Below are 14,279 nucleotides of genomic sequence, written 5' to 3'. Positions count from 1 at the left end.
CCAGTTTTCCCCAGCAATTGTTTATGATGAAGGGTGTGCAATGGAAGAAGAATACTGAGCTCAGAAATGAAAGCAAAATTAGACATGATATCAAGTATTCTGATTTTCCCTTAGGAAACCAGCTGTTGAGGTACTAAAATAAAAAAAGGATGACAGAAAATTACTGACTTTATATATTTTTTTTTTATTTTAATACACTTACCTCTGTAAAGACCAAAAAAGCCTTCAAAACGCAAAACCTTTTTAAAGCAGTCAAAGCTGTTTTTGTACATCAACTCTCCTACGACTGAACCTGTGGAGCGCTGATTCTGCATACGAGTTTTCACCAGGTCTATGGGATACACTGCAGTAGCACCAACAGCTGCAAGAAAGCATCCAGAGCATTATTTCTGCAACATCATTGCTGGTGTAGTATGTAATTATTGTGATGATTTTCTACAGCATTTATTTAAACACAAAGAATAGATAAGCTGGTAAGACCTCTGGTATGTTGGAGGTAAGGAAGAACAATAATGAAGGTCTAGGAAAAGGGTCTCAAGGAGAATGAATGACACTGTTACATAAAACAAGGTGTGCAGGATGAAGAACATCTATCTCAATTACCACTAAAGAAACTTGTTACTAGCATAGTTTCAAAGGACTGTGTAGGGGTTCTAGGATTCAAGTGAAAAGGAAAGAAAGGGAATAACACAACCAAAAGGTTCCAACATCCAATTTTACACATGTATAACCAAGACATCCACCTTACATGAGATCAAGTAGTCTGGCAAAACAGTGTTAAAGTACCTCAAAGCTTGGAAACAGAAAGCAGAATATTACTCACCTCCAGCAATTGAGCCTAAAGTGAACCTGTAAGCTGACTCAGCTATCTGGAGCCAAATAGGTCTGCTTAATTCTCCAAAAGATTGCTGTGTGAGGGAAAAAGAAATGAAAAAAACCTTGAAAATCTGCACAGGAAAGCAAAAGCATCTGTGAATTATTTTTACAATGGTACAGAAAGACTCTGATAAAAATTAGTAGCTTTATGTTCAGGAGGAAGAAGAAAAAGCAATTACTAGATAATGTCTATTGTGCCTAACAGATGAAGCACATTTTCCAAATACCCCTTCTAAAAAATATTCCTTACATATTCCTAGTTGTGCCAAACCAGTACTCCAGTATAATCAGAACAATGATGCTCAAGAAAAAGAAGACAGAAACTCTAAACAACTTTGCTATTTTCTGTTCTGTTGCCTTTGAATTTGTAAGGCATGGAACCCCCTTTTGACTCAAATAATTCAGATTTCGAAAGGAATTCACAGAATATCTCACAGACAGGCTCTATCAGCACAGGATATATTTTAAGATTACATTCCATTAATGCATAGCACAAGTATGAGATTTCATGTCTTCAAAACAGAAGACAAGACTTTTCCATGCAGTTGCTAATTTACAGAGCAATGCTGACCTCAATCCTTTCAATTACATACACTATTATAAATGTGTTAAGTATTCTAAATAATACAGTCTGCACAGAAAATATCTGCAGAGACTCATAATTATGTTATTAAATGGCTATTAGAAACAAGGTAAACTGAACTGATTAAATACTATAAAATATGTAAGATGGGGCAAGGTTTCATCCAAATACAAATAAGACAATTAGAGCGAAATTGATGTTATACAGTATAACTTGTCTGGGCTAAGGGGCCAAGATATTAATTGTTAAATTCCATAGTAAAGCAGATACTAAAGTCCACTTTCCAAACACAAATCTGTTTTTCCTAAAAGCACCTTGTACTGTTAGCAGATGTGCTTCTGCCAGGACAGCTGGAATGTCCAGAACTCAGATGGATATTAGGAATTTCACAAAATTACCACACACACACTTCTCAGCTCCCTGTCCAAGGCTACCCAGCCAAGGTAGCTCAGCTCACTGGAGCACCACAGAATGTCAGCACCTGCCTCAGCACAGATTGCTCAGGGCTGGTGTTACACTGCTGTGCAAAACCCTGCCCACACTGCAAAGGGGTTACACGGTATACACACAACACAGGACAGCAGCCCATGAGGTCAGGATGAGATCATTACCTGTAAAAAACCATGGATTATATTTGATACCCTTTTTCCACAGAATAAAAAGGTACAGCTAAAACCACTTCCCTTCACAAGACACTCTCCTCCCCCACAATATAGCTTAACAGAGAAGAATAGAGAAATTCTAGGTAGCACTAAAATTACACACTGCACATGCAGACCAGCATAAAAAAAGCATAAATCAAATGCACTGCCTTTACAAGCAATGGAAGCAATAAATCCAAAGAATACCCTCATTATTGTAAAACCACTATGCTTTCCTATTAAAAAAAACCAAAAAAACCCCACAGGATAATAAAACCAAAATAACCACGAAAATAAATTATAAAATTCAGATACATTTCTTTTGATTCATGTAAATAAAAGACACATGCTATAATATACTCCAAAAAGCCTTAGAAGCAGAACTAGTTCTTCATTCCACTGAAATTTTCTCCTAGCTTAGCACACCTGCTCCCTTTCAGCTGGTTTAAGATTATTCTTTTTGCTCGAAGCTTCACACGGTTCTCATCAAAATCCAATCATTCCATTTAGACATTAATCTTAGTGAATGCATCACTGAATGTTAAAAATCAAATTCTTTCTGAAGGAAATGTCACTTTTATATTATTAAATAAGTGTTCACAAAGTTTTCAGTTTACTTGTGTGTTCAGATGGATATGTAAATGAATGTAATTAATGCTATAGCTTTCAAATCATGAATATTTATAAAGAGAAAATTACTGTAGCTGTCATCCCCATAGGATATTCAGCTGCTAAGCTTTAAAAAAATCTTACACAATGAAAAAAATTGACAATAAAGTAAACATGCTTGAAAGCAGGCTAATTTTCATTTCTACCAAATCTATACAGAGTGATTTTATGTAAAAATTTAGATTTTTCTTTACAAAGGGATTTTTAAATCATATAAAACTGATTACAGAATTGGTTTCATTTCCCAGGGACAGCTGGACCACACTGAGATGATATTTGCTCTTCATGAACTGATATCTTTCATTTTGTCAATACACTTAATTTACTGTTCACTTAAGATAAGGTCTAATAAAAGACTGTTCCTCATAAACTAAATAAAATGAAATTATTTTGCTTTCTGGTGTCTGGTTTTAACACACAATCTAGAATAAGATGAAAATATAATGTACTACTTCAAGAGTATGAAAAGAGTATATTCTCTTCTAGTGGTGAGGGAATCGTATCAGTGAGCTCATTTTGAAAGGGTGCCAAGCTACAAAGGTAGTTCTGGGAAGTGAAGTAAGTCAGTATTTTGTCCACTCAAGGAGGTGAGTACGAGGAACACATTTATAAGCTTTACGTTTAATATTATATTTTTTACTACCTGTATTGAGATTGTGTGGCACAGCTGGGGCTGGGGGATACAAGGATGGCTTTGTAAGAAGCTGCCAGAAGCTTCCCTCATGTCTGACAGAGCCAACAGCACCACTGGCCAAGGCCAAGTCCATCAGTGGCAGTGGCAGCACCTCTGGGATAATGTATTTAAGAATTAATGTATTTAAGAAGGGGGAACAAACCCTGTGCAATGGCAGCTGGTAAGAGGAGAGAGAACACATGAGAGAAACATCTCTGCTGGTACAAAGGTCAGTGAAAGAGCAGGAGGAGGTGCTCCTGGCACTGCAGTAGAGATTCCCCTGCAGAGCCTGTAGGACCCCACACAGGAGCAGGGGGATGCATGCCAAGGAGGCTGCAACTGCATGGAGGGCCCATGGGAATGATGGATTCCTGAAAGACTGCACCATGTGGGAGGGATACACACTGCAGCAGTTTGCAAACAACTGGGCTCCACAGGAAGGACTCACACTGGAGAAGTTCATGGAGGGCTGTGCCCTGTGAAAAGGCTTTTCAGGAACAAATGTATTCATGGTAAGGAATCCAGGTATCCATACATGCTCATATCTAAACAGGCCATGCTGATATCTCATACCTTGTCTAGTCACATACAGTATCTAACAGCCTTTTCTATCCTTACAGCAATACACACAGCACGCCCCACTTGGCAGGAATATGTATAAAGTGCATTATTCTTATTTTTCATTTGCAAGTACATACTAACATTCACTCAATTTCAATTTTTTTTTTCTACTACCCACCTGCCTCTGGAGCTCTGCCAGATTATAAGGCAATGCACCTTCAGCCAGTGGTGCTATTCTCTCAATATCTGCCAAAGTTAAGCGCCTTTACACAAGGCAGAGAAAAGGAAATTATGGTTAGATAAAGCATCAAACTTATTAAGTACAGTATTCCTGGCCACACCCCACAAACTACATCTGAGTTTAAAAAAAGACACTTGTCATATATGAATGCAGACCTAAGAAGTCTGCTACACTGCATTAAAGAATGCTTGGAGATGAAGGGAACATGGATTATTCAGAAGCAAGTTCTTCAGTACTAGTAATAAGGAATATAATACATAAATGAAACCATTTCTAGCTATTTCTGTGTAAGATTTTGCATGCATTAAAGATCCATGCAAAACATCAACCAGTGCATTTTGTAGCCTTTTGGGAATATTGTATTTTTCTACTTCATATGTATACCTATAATACAACAATTAATAATTGTGCTTGACATGCACAATTCACTTACAAAACCCATGGACACAACAAAATCAGTTTACATTGAACAAATTATGGTAACAAACACAAAACCCTTTAAAATTAGGACAAAAGTAAGAGGTGACACAGAGAACATAAAAATCATGATTGCAAAATGATAAAATTCATTATTATGTTACCCAGTAACACTGTATAAGTCTGTAAGTTGGTAGAGAATATCTATTTCCAGCGGTGTAATTTGTCCAAAGTGGATTGCAGAGTGTGTAAATTCCTCTGGATTTAAAAGGGAAAGAGAAATATAACATTTGTGCTATTTGTCAAATCTCCTTCTTGAATCCTTTCAAATAACTTTTTAAAAAAATGAAGTCTATCACCAAGAATCAAAATCCATAACGCAAAGGGAAAAGGTATCTTTAGGAGAACATCTATCCTAAAACAGGCCTTCCCAAGACACACCATGTCTGACTCCACAACTCTGACTTATGGTAAATATTCACCAAAGATAACAAAAATCCTCAAATTAGCAAGCTTAATAAAACAACACCTACAATTTGTGATTCTTGCTTCTGAACTTCTGCAAAACAGAATATAACAGAAAAGTGCTCCATTATTCACAGCTTTAAGGGCAACTGACTCATCTATTCCCATCAAGTCCAGAGTTCTTCCTCTCATAGCTCTGAGTGACTCCAAGCTTAGATATTCATCTGGCCAAATTACACAATATGTTTATGGCATAATTGGCAAGTGGCAGTTAACAAGTCTGAGCAGTGAAAACACAGCAGCCTTTTTTCTCTGTACAAATCCAAGCAAGATGTATTTATGCATCTGTACCAAAACACATTGCTAGGCAATTTGTTAGGACAATTTGGAGGATGAGTACAGCCCTTTTGTGCTTTTCTTTAGGGGAAAAATATGCAGAGCATATGAATATATGCTAAACAAAGAAGAAAACTTGGCATGCTTTTTACCACACAATGGTTTGGCTGGTCCCATCCATACAGGTAGTAAAACTGGTGATAAAATCTGCCATAAAATGGCTTCAAAAGCCCTCTGCTTATGTCTGTGACAAGACTGAAATACAGCAACCTTTCACATGCACAGGGATTTGTTACATACTAACTGGCACCATCTATATATAAAACCACTCAGATTTTCAAACTTAACCCAGTCCACCACATTCCCCAGTAACTTCCTATCTCTAAGCAACAATGCATCTCTTTCAAGGAGCTGTAAAATCCTCAGTATTATACTGACTTGCAGTTACTCATTCAAACAATAACTCCTGCCAGAATATTCTCTTTAATGAGCTAACTGAAAATACTTACTAACCTGTGAGGATGAAAATCACCCACAGTTAAAAAAAACATTTTCCCAGTGGCCATAAACTGACTTCTGACTCACCTTAAACCCATGTCCATTACCAATTACAAAATGGACAGAATTAAAACATTAATAAACTGTAGGAAATGTATCTTACCTTTTGTGACTTCAACATCTCTTCTTGTACCTGCTATATTACTGTATATCTTCCTAACAAGATCCATGTTATTCAAAAGGGCATTAAAGGCATTGAAAAAGGAGAAGCTGACCTGATGTGATACAGTTCCACCAGCTACCTTTAAAAATTAAATGAAAACAGTTAAGTGCCTTAAGCACGTTTACATCTTATTACAATCACAGAAACACTCATTTGAGCAAATTATGAAAGAATTGAATATATCTTTCTATTCCTGTAATTTTAAGATATTTTTAATAGAAACATGAGGGGAGAATTATTAAACAGGATACTATTTTTGTGGTAAAGATTGAACACTAGGAAACAATTAGGAAATAATCATGTAAGTAGGTTATTGTTGAAGTTATCTGATAGACACATTGAAAATGCCACCAAGTAATCTTCTGAAAGAGAAATGCATGCAAATGCAAACGCCTTTAGATAAAGGCACTAAGTGATTTCTTGCATCACATACATCAATGACCATTTACAGCAAGTCTGAAGTTAGTAGATACTCTAAATTTTATAGAAGAGAGTATGCCTTATGAGTAAGGCAAGGCAAGATTTATAGGTAAGATAGTAAGATAAAAGTTATTACTTTATCTTCTATATAAATTTCATTCTTATGTAATTTTCATACTACATACTTTCAGAGTATAACTTGTATGTTATTACTTTACCTACAGATCTTGCCAAACTATCAGGGATGTAACCATTCTATCTCTAGAATCTACATACTGATTTTCCAAACTCTGATCTGAAAAAGAAAAGAATGCAAGAGTATATAAAAGGACAAAATTTTAAGTAATCTCCAGCTCCTGAGATGTCATATATTCAAATATAAAAACTGGATGCTTTTGTCCTAAATAATTTCCATTGGATTTGATGATTTTAAGGTCTGTTCCTATATGGTTCTACAATTTTATGATTATTTCTGTACCAAGTACTTTGCCCTGCTGCTCTGGTGGAAAGCATAGCAGACTAACTCAAACTGCTTCCAGCAGCACTTTAAACATGCAAACCAGACTGCCAACATTTTCACTACTGCAGCCAAGGAATGCTGCCATGTTTCACCCTGCCCACTCTATTATGAAGCTGATAATCTGCAGCACCGAGGCAGTGAGTAATAAACAGACAGAAGACAAAGTGGGAGGGAAGCTGTGCCATTTTCAAACATCACAGCTATTAAACACTAAATTCAAGGCATTTTTTGTTAACACTTACTGAAACTAAATTTTCTTCCACAAATGGAGTTAGCATATGGGAGCGAATGGTAACCATGATCTCATTGAAGTCCAGCCCAGTTATCAGACCACTTTTACTTTTGTCCTTCAATGCAAAGGCTTGTCTTGCATGTTCTGACTGCAGCTCCTAGAATGAATATTCAGAGATAGCAGATTAGAAGCAAATTCTGTAACCCACTGTTCACAAAATGTTCACTTATTTCATATTCTTATGCTCCAAGAGGTCTGTGCATACAGACAATAGTGTAACTACAGTTTCAACTTCAAGGCCAGCTCAACTAAAATAAGAAGTCTGCATAGTGATTTAATCCACAGATTCATACCTCTGTCAAAGAAAAGCCTCAATTCAACTGTAAAGAAATATGCACTTTCACTAAATGATTTAAGAAATGCACTTCACATACCCATGTCCTCCCTGCTATCTATTCCTTAATTAAATACTTAAGTGCTAGAAAAACTTCTTATATTGATTTTGAAGACACAAAGTGACGTGATCTCTTACATATCCAAGATGAAATATGACTGGGCTATTATATACTAAATCACTGGAAAGTACTTGAAAATAAACAGGAGGACAGTGAAAATTATATAATATGGATTTAGATTGCCCCAAACAGCTATCTCCCATAATGTCACAAATGGTCACTCATTTCAGACAATTTAAAACTCCCATACAAACTGTAAAAACCTTCATACAAAGATCACTGTGGTAACCTAACCTCAAGATAATAACGATAGTTGTAAATTCTATGTCCAGAAAAAGTTGTTTCCTTCTATTCAAGCAAACAATAAAGCCCATTCAGCTGTCATTCAGACCTCTAGAAGCCACTAAAAAAATAACCATGTTCTGACAGACAGTAAGAAGAGGGCAAACCATCTAGCTTATATCACCTTTACAGTAATTTCTCAACTCTCATAACCTCATGAACAACATTTTCTAGATCAAGGTACAACAAACCCACTCGATTTAAGTCCCAAACCCCAGAAGATGGTGTTAGACCAAAAGAGAAAAACAATCTTATATAAAAAGAAGGGATAAAAATACCCAAATTGTGTTCATACTGAAATTACTGCAACCCTTTTTTTTTAATCATACAATGACAGTAAGAAGCTACTGTATCTTACATGGCAGTATCTTGGAAACACAAACATAAAACCAGAACAGACATTTTATCATTCTGCTCTTGGAAGCATGTGCAGAGGAGGGCCATAAAAATGAGAGAGGACTGGAGCACCTCCACTATGAGAAAAAGCTCAGAGCTGGGGCTGCTTGGCCTGGAGAGGAAAAGAAAACAGAAGGCTCCTGGAAGACCTTACTGGAGCCTTTCAGTACTTATGGGGGGCTTATCAGAAAGATGGTGATAGACTTTTTAGTAGGGCCTGTTGTGACAGGACAAGGAGTAATGATTCTAAACTAAACAAGGGTGGTAAAACACTGGAACAGGTAGCCCAGGAAGGTGGTAGATGTTTCATCCCTAAAACCACTCAAGCTCAGGTTGAATAGAGCTCTGAGCAACGTCAACTAGTTGAAGACATCCTTGCAGATTCCAAGGGGATTGACTAGATGACTTTTAAAAGTCCCTTACAGCCCAAAATATTCTGTGATCCTATGAGATATTTTTACTTTCTGCAATAATTACAGATTATGTCAAAGCACTCTATCACTCCTTACTTTTAAGACAATACACACAAAACTTTTCTTGCATCAAAGGCAGCTCCAGAAGTACAAAACCTATTTTTCTTCCCATCTACTAGACAGGCAATTTTAAGTTATATAACAAGGTGGTCATTGTATGTTAATTCATGGAATTCAGTGCAATTACCAGCAACTCTGTGAACTTCCTTTCCATGAATTACAAGGTAAATTTCTCCTAATTTGTTCTTTTTCCATCCTTTTTGGATGATATTTTCCTTTCCTTCCTTCTAGCATAATGTTCAGTTCATAATATGCTTTAACTATAACTTTTTGGCATAGCACAAAGTGCAATTCAACAAGTGAAATTCTTTAAAGTCCAATCCCTAAAGGGTAGTTCAGCAACATCACAGGAAATCAGATTTTACCTCCTGCAAGCTGACTGCATTTAAGACCAAACTCCCAGTATGTGTGTGGTAGCATGCATGCCAGTGAGAGAAAAAAAGTGATAAGTATTAGAATGTTTATAAAAATAAAGAAATGGTACAGAACCAAAAACCTCTATAGGGTAGTTTTAATGGTCAATAATAACTGGCTATATTCAGAATGCTAACTTTCTCTGGTAGAGTTTAGTTTTGCTATTGAATTACCATGATAGAAAAAGCAGACCCTCAACCCAGTTTAACAATAATCGGTAAAAGAGTTATTTTCAAAAACAGTATGTTTTGTCCCATTCTTTTAAAGGATGGTATTCAAGTTATGAGTACACACTGCTTACAAAACCAGTATGGAGAAATAACAGTTCATCATTAGCTGTCAGGATTAGTATCAGATAAGGATTATCACTACCAGAATAAACTCAAAATTTATAATGGTATTAGCGTATTGCTAAAAGTGAAATGAATTTCAGTTCCAGATTTGGAACAAGGTTAATAACTGACCTGAAGAAACTGAGTGAACTCTGAATAGTTAAGATGCTTCTTCCTGTTATGTCCAAAATGCAGTCGAATAAACTCACAGTCCCAGTTGAACGGGATTTGAAGATGAATAAGAGTTTGTTCAAAGATTTCTTTGACATTTGCTTTGAGGAGGGAAAAACAACAGGTGAGCCTTGGGGTACAGTAAATCTACAAACATTCCAGAAGGAATACAAAAAAATTATGATTTCAGCAGCTGTTTAAGAAGTGTTTTACTTTGTTAAAAATAATTGCTAACCAAACCTTTACAGACCTGTAAAAGAACACATTTGAGACACAAATGATACTTTTTGTATTATTGCATAAAACCATGGAGTGCATGTTTTATTTAGTTTTAATTAAGAAGCAATTTCCCTCATACATGACAAATAAAAGTGATTTTGCATTCTGATATTAAAATCAATAGTGGTTCTCTGTCTCTGCCAGGAGTCAAATTAAGCCCTTTATCAAGAGCACAAATACCTGCACTACAATCTCAGGCAATATTTGTCATACTAAGTATGGTTTGATTGAAACTTGATTATTACAATCACACTGTCTGAATATGGCTATTGAAGATAGGTATAAGAAATGACATCTAAAACATATCATTAACTCAGCAGAAAGCACGTTATTAGATGCTTTTGATAAGGCCTTAGCACAAAAATCAAATCCTATAAAACATAATTGGTAGTCTCAGTTATTAAAATGTTTTAAGATAAGTGAAGATAGAGATGTCCTCCTTTAAATGAAGTAAAGAAAAAACCTGCCATTTCAGATTGAATTGTCCACATGTATACTGTACAACTGAAATCTCAATGCTAAACATATTATCTGAATTCAGGCAAAAACCTCATCTGAAAAACAGCATGCATTATTCATACACAGCATTGCCATGCTGCAAAACAAGCCTGCTTTTTGTGCAGATTATCAAACACATGAACTGTATAACAGGACATCTACCCATAACACATGAACACTTTTCAAAATTTCCCTCACAGTACCTGAAATGGTTTATCAGCCTAGAATCTGTTAACAGCAAAATAAAATGGGGCACACAGTTAAAATTTAAAACAAAATACAAAATATTCTAGCTGATAATGCACCTTTTATACATTTAAACAGTTCTGCAAGGCAGAATGCAGTAAGAACCTTAATTATCATTTGAGAACTCCATCAAGACCGATGTACTTGAAGTAAATGTATTGCTTCCTTGCTAAAGGACTACTTGATTCATTCATAGTTTCAATTCTGTAGTCTATTAGTTCTAGTGCAAATCTAGGAAATCTACTACATGTTTTTGTCTTTTCAGTGAGAAAAGAAAAGGAAATATCCAGAATACATGTCTCTAAAGAGGTACAAAATCAGATTCCTCGGCTAGATCACCTCCTTCACAGTTAGACTGAGATTACATTTTCCCAGGGCAGACTATGGCTAGTGATTAACCCTTACATATAGGTCAAATACAAGAGTCAAAACCCTACAGTTTAAACCAGCTTCCACTGCAAGGAAGGCTAAAGGACTTGTTAGAGTCAACAAGAAACCTAAAAAAACCTACTCTGACCATTTCTAACTGTCTACTCAAACCTACTCACCAGTATCAATGTGCAAGGTGAGGGTTAAGAAAAAAAGAAAGCAAGCACTAAATAGATAGTGCTAAATTATTTTATTTTGCCATACTTCCTTTGAAAATTCTGTTTGCAGTAGATTTATTCATCACAGTTGCAGATCAAGGAATCAAGGTATGCACATTTAAATTCCCCACTTACCACTAATTCACTGCAGCTTCTGGCCAAGCTAGAGTCTCCATGTACTACAAACACAAACAGGTCAGTGCAGCTCATTATGGAGCCTGAAAAATGGCAATGAACCGTGAACAGAGCAGAAGACAGGCAGGCTTCACTGGCTCTATTGGCTCGGCTACCAATGCACAAACAGGGTGTTTAGTGGCTGCTACTTACATGGATGTAAACCTGACTGCTAACTCACACTGAGCTCCCCCAACAGAAACTTAGAAAAGAACATGCTGGTGCAGCCAGAAAACTTAAATCTTATTTTCACTCGTTTCCGATAATTGTTTCTCTTAACCTTAGAGAAAGGTAAAAAAAGCCTCATTTTTTCCTTTAAAAATTTTATTTTCTTATTCATCTATGTTCACTGAAACAGATTTTTCACTTGTTTCTAGTGAGACTTAAGCCCCTGGTGTTTTCACAACTCTCAAGCATTTAACTGTATAGTACTTAAAAAAACAAGAATCAATTTCCTACACTCAATTTTTTTCTTCATAAAAACATTTACAACTACTCATCGAAATATCTGAAGTCAAGACTCATCAGCATATAAAAATAATAGTTAAAAGAATTAATAAATTTAAATTTAATACTTGAGTGTATTGATACTTGATGAATTGCAGAAATGGCTAACTAGCTTTAATAAACAGTATCCAAACTAGCTTGCTGCCTCTCTCAAAACTGAGGTGCCTTCCCCATTTCTCTTTTCCAGGCAATCTCTCACACTCAGTATATTCTGCTTGAATTACAATAGTCTGGGTCTCAGGATATGCTCTGGTATATAATGCTTAACTACTTCTATGTTGGCTTGGTTTATGAAACACTGGGGGTACAGAGGCAAAACTGTACACTCGTTCTGAAAAACCACTGAGCCACAGAATGCTTTAAGATGGAATGAACCTTAAAGATCTCATTGCAGCCCCTCTGACACAGGCAGGGTCACTTTCCACTAGACCAGGTTGCTCAGAACTCCATCCAACCAGACCCTGAGCACTCCAGGGATAGGGCACCCACAACTTCTCTGGCAAACCTGTGCCAGTGCCTCACCACCCCCACTGCAAAGTAACTGACCCAGTTAAACCCATGGAAACATTAAATACCATTTACCAAAGCCACCTGAGATTCTCCAACACTTCCTGTTAGGTGCTAAAACTTACTATGTCTACCCAAGAGCAGAGGTGCTTTCTTCACAACTTATCAACAACACCTTTATAATCCAATTCTGCCGACTCCTCTTTTACATTAATGGAAATAGCCAACACCACAGCTAACACCTTGTGTGATGAGAAGCAGCAAACAGCCAATCACATTGCAGAAATTATACACAATGTGATCATCACCTACACTTTCATCACTCTGAATTATCAATAAATGCCCAATTTTTGAGTTTTTTTTTTTCACAGTAGAAGCAAAGCCCTGACAAAAAAGAAAACAGGCAACATTAAGGTACAGATGCTGGCTTTGCTGTTTTGGTTTTTTTTTCATCTTCCTCAGTCAAAACATAGTAATGCTTCTAAATTAAGATAAACTACAAGTGTTTCAAATTTCCAACGGAGCTATTCTGCAGGGGGCAAACAGCAAATTATTTTTCAAGCCTTTCATTTTAGTAGGACATTTTACAGAACGCATTCATTGTCCCTGTCAATACATATTGCTCATTTACTAATGTCTTCTACTCTTTGCTCACCTTTCTGTAGTGGAATTCTTTCCTACTGAGCTGATAACTTTCTTTCCAGGCTTACAGTAATGCATTTTCCTCTCAGATAGGCATACAAGTCAGCAGCCTGATGACATACTCAACTTACCATCAGCCCCAGGAACAATAAACCTACTACTCTAGTGTACTAGTACATTACCTCCAAGGCGACACACATTCTCACAAGATTGCTTCAGAATTTCCCCACCCAATCATTTTAAACAAATTATAGATGCTTGGAGCAGCTATCTGCAGGCAGCACACACATGACTGGCTCAACTTCCATCAAACACTGTTACCTATCAGGCTCAGAAAAACAGTACAGAACCCCAAAGATCCTAGGCAATAATCAATTTCATATAAGGAGGAAGAATACTTTAAATTATAAACACTATGCGGTCTCATTGGTGGCCCATTGTGGGGATGAGCTCCATACTCCCAGTAAACCTTGCAGCAGTACCTATTATTTATTTTGACTTATCAGCTCCCCAAGAAGCAGAGTGGAAAGCTCATACAATTCTAGTGCCATCAACCTGTTAACAGAGTTTGCCATTCCCTCATACTGGTGATAAAAAGCAATCACACTTCTTAGGGACAAAAAATATAAAAGTGTTAAGTTTTAAGCAGCAGTATAAGTATGGTAAAGATTTGTTGTTTAACAGGGTTGTTTTGGGTTTCCTTAGATCTGTCTACTCAGTAATCTATTGTCCAATTGGTGCATATTTCATGCCTGATGTACATAATAAATTTTAACATTTACATGTTGCTGTTGTTCACTATTTCTGCTATCAGCGTATTTTCACTTTGAGGAATAAATTA

At 36.4% G+C, this 14,279-nt stretch overlaps 1 protein-coding gene across 1 annotated transcript in view; it reads right to left on the bottom strand.

The window, feature by feature from the left end:
• The window catches only part of SLC25A12 (solute carrier family 25 member 12), a 45,710-nt gene that overhangs the window by 17,551 nt on the left and 13,880 nt on the right, over window positions 1-14,279 (bottom strand). Inside the window, exons 5-11 of the mRNA XM_058809374.1 lie at window positions 9,960-10,099; window positions 7,366-7,512; window positions 6,124-6,262; window positions 4,826-4,919; window positions 4,182-4,266; window positions 824-908; window positions 203-361 (exon numbers count right to left, since the gene is read on the bottom strand). Coding sequence (XP_058665357.1) covers window positions 203-361; window positions 824-908; window positions 4,182-4,266; window positions 4,826-4,919; window positions 6,124-6,262; window positions 7,366-7,512; window positions 9,960-10,099 — 849 coding nt within the window. The remainder of the gene's footprint in view (window positions 1-202; window positions 362-823; window positions 909-4,181; window positions 4,267-4,825; window positions 4,920-6,123; window positions 6,263-7,365; window positions 7,513-9,959; window positions 10,100-14,279) is intronic.

This window comes from Ammospiza caudacuta, chromosome 8 (assembly GCF_027887145.1).
Source record: "Ammospiza caudacuta isolate bAmmCau1 chromosome 8, bAmmCau1.pri, whole genome shotgun sequence".
NCBI lineage: Eukaryota > Metazoa > Chordata > Aves > Passeriformes > Passerellidae > Ammospiza > Ammospiza caudacuta.
Note: the sequence above shows the minus strand (reverse complement) of the source record. Positions and strands in the feature narration are given on the sequence as shown.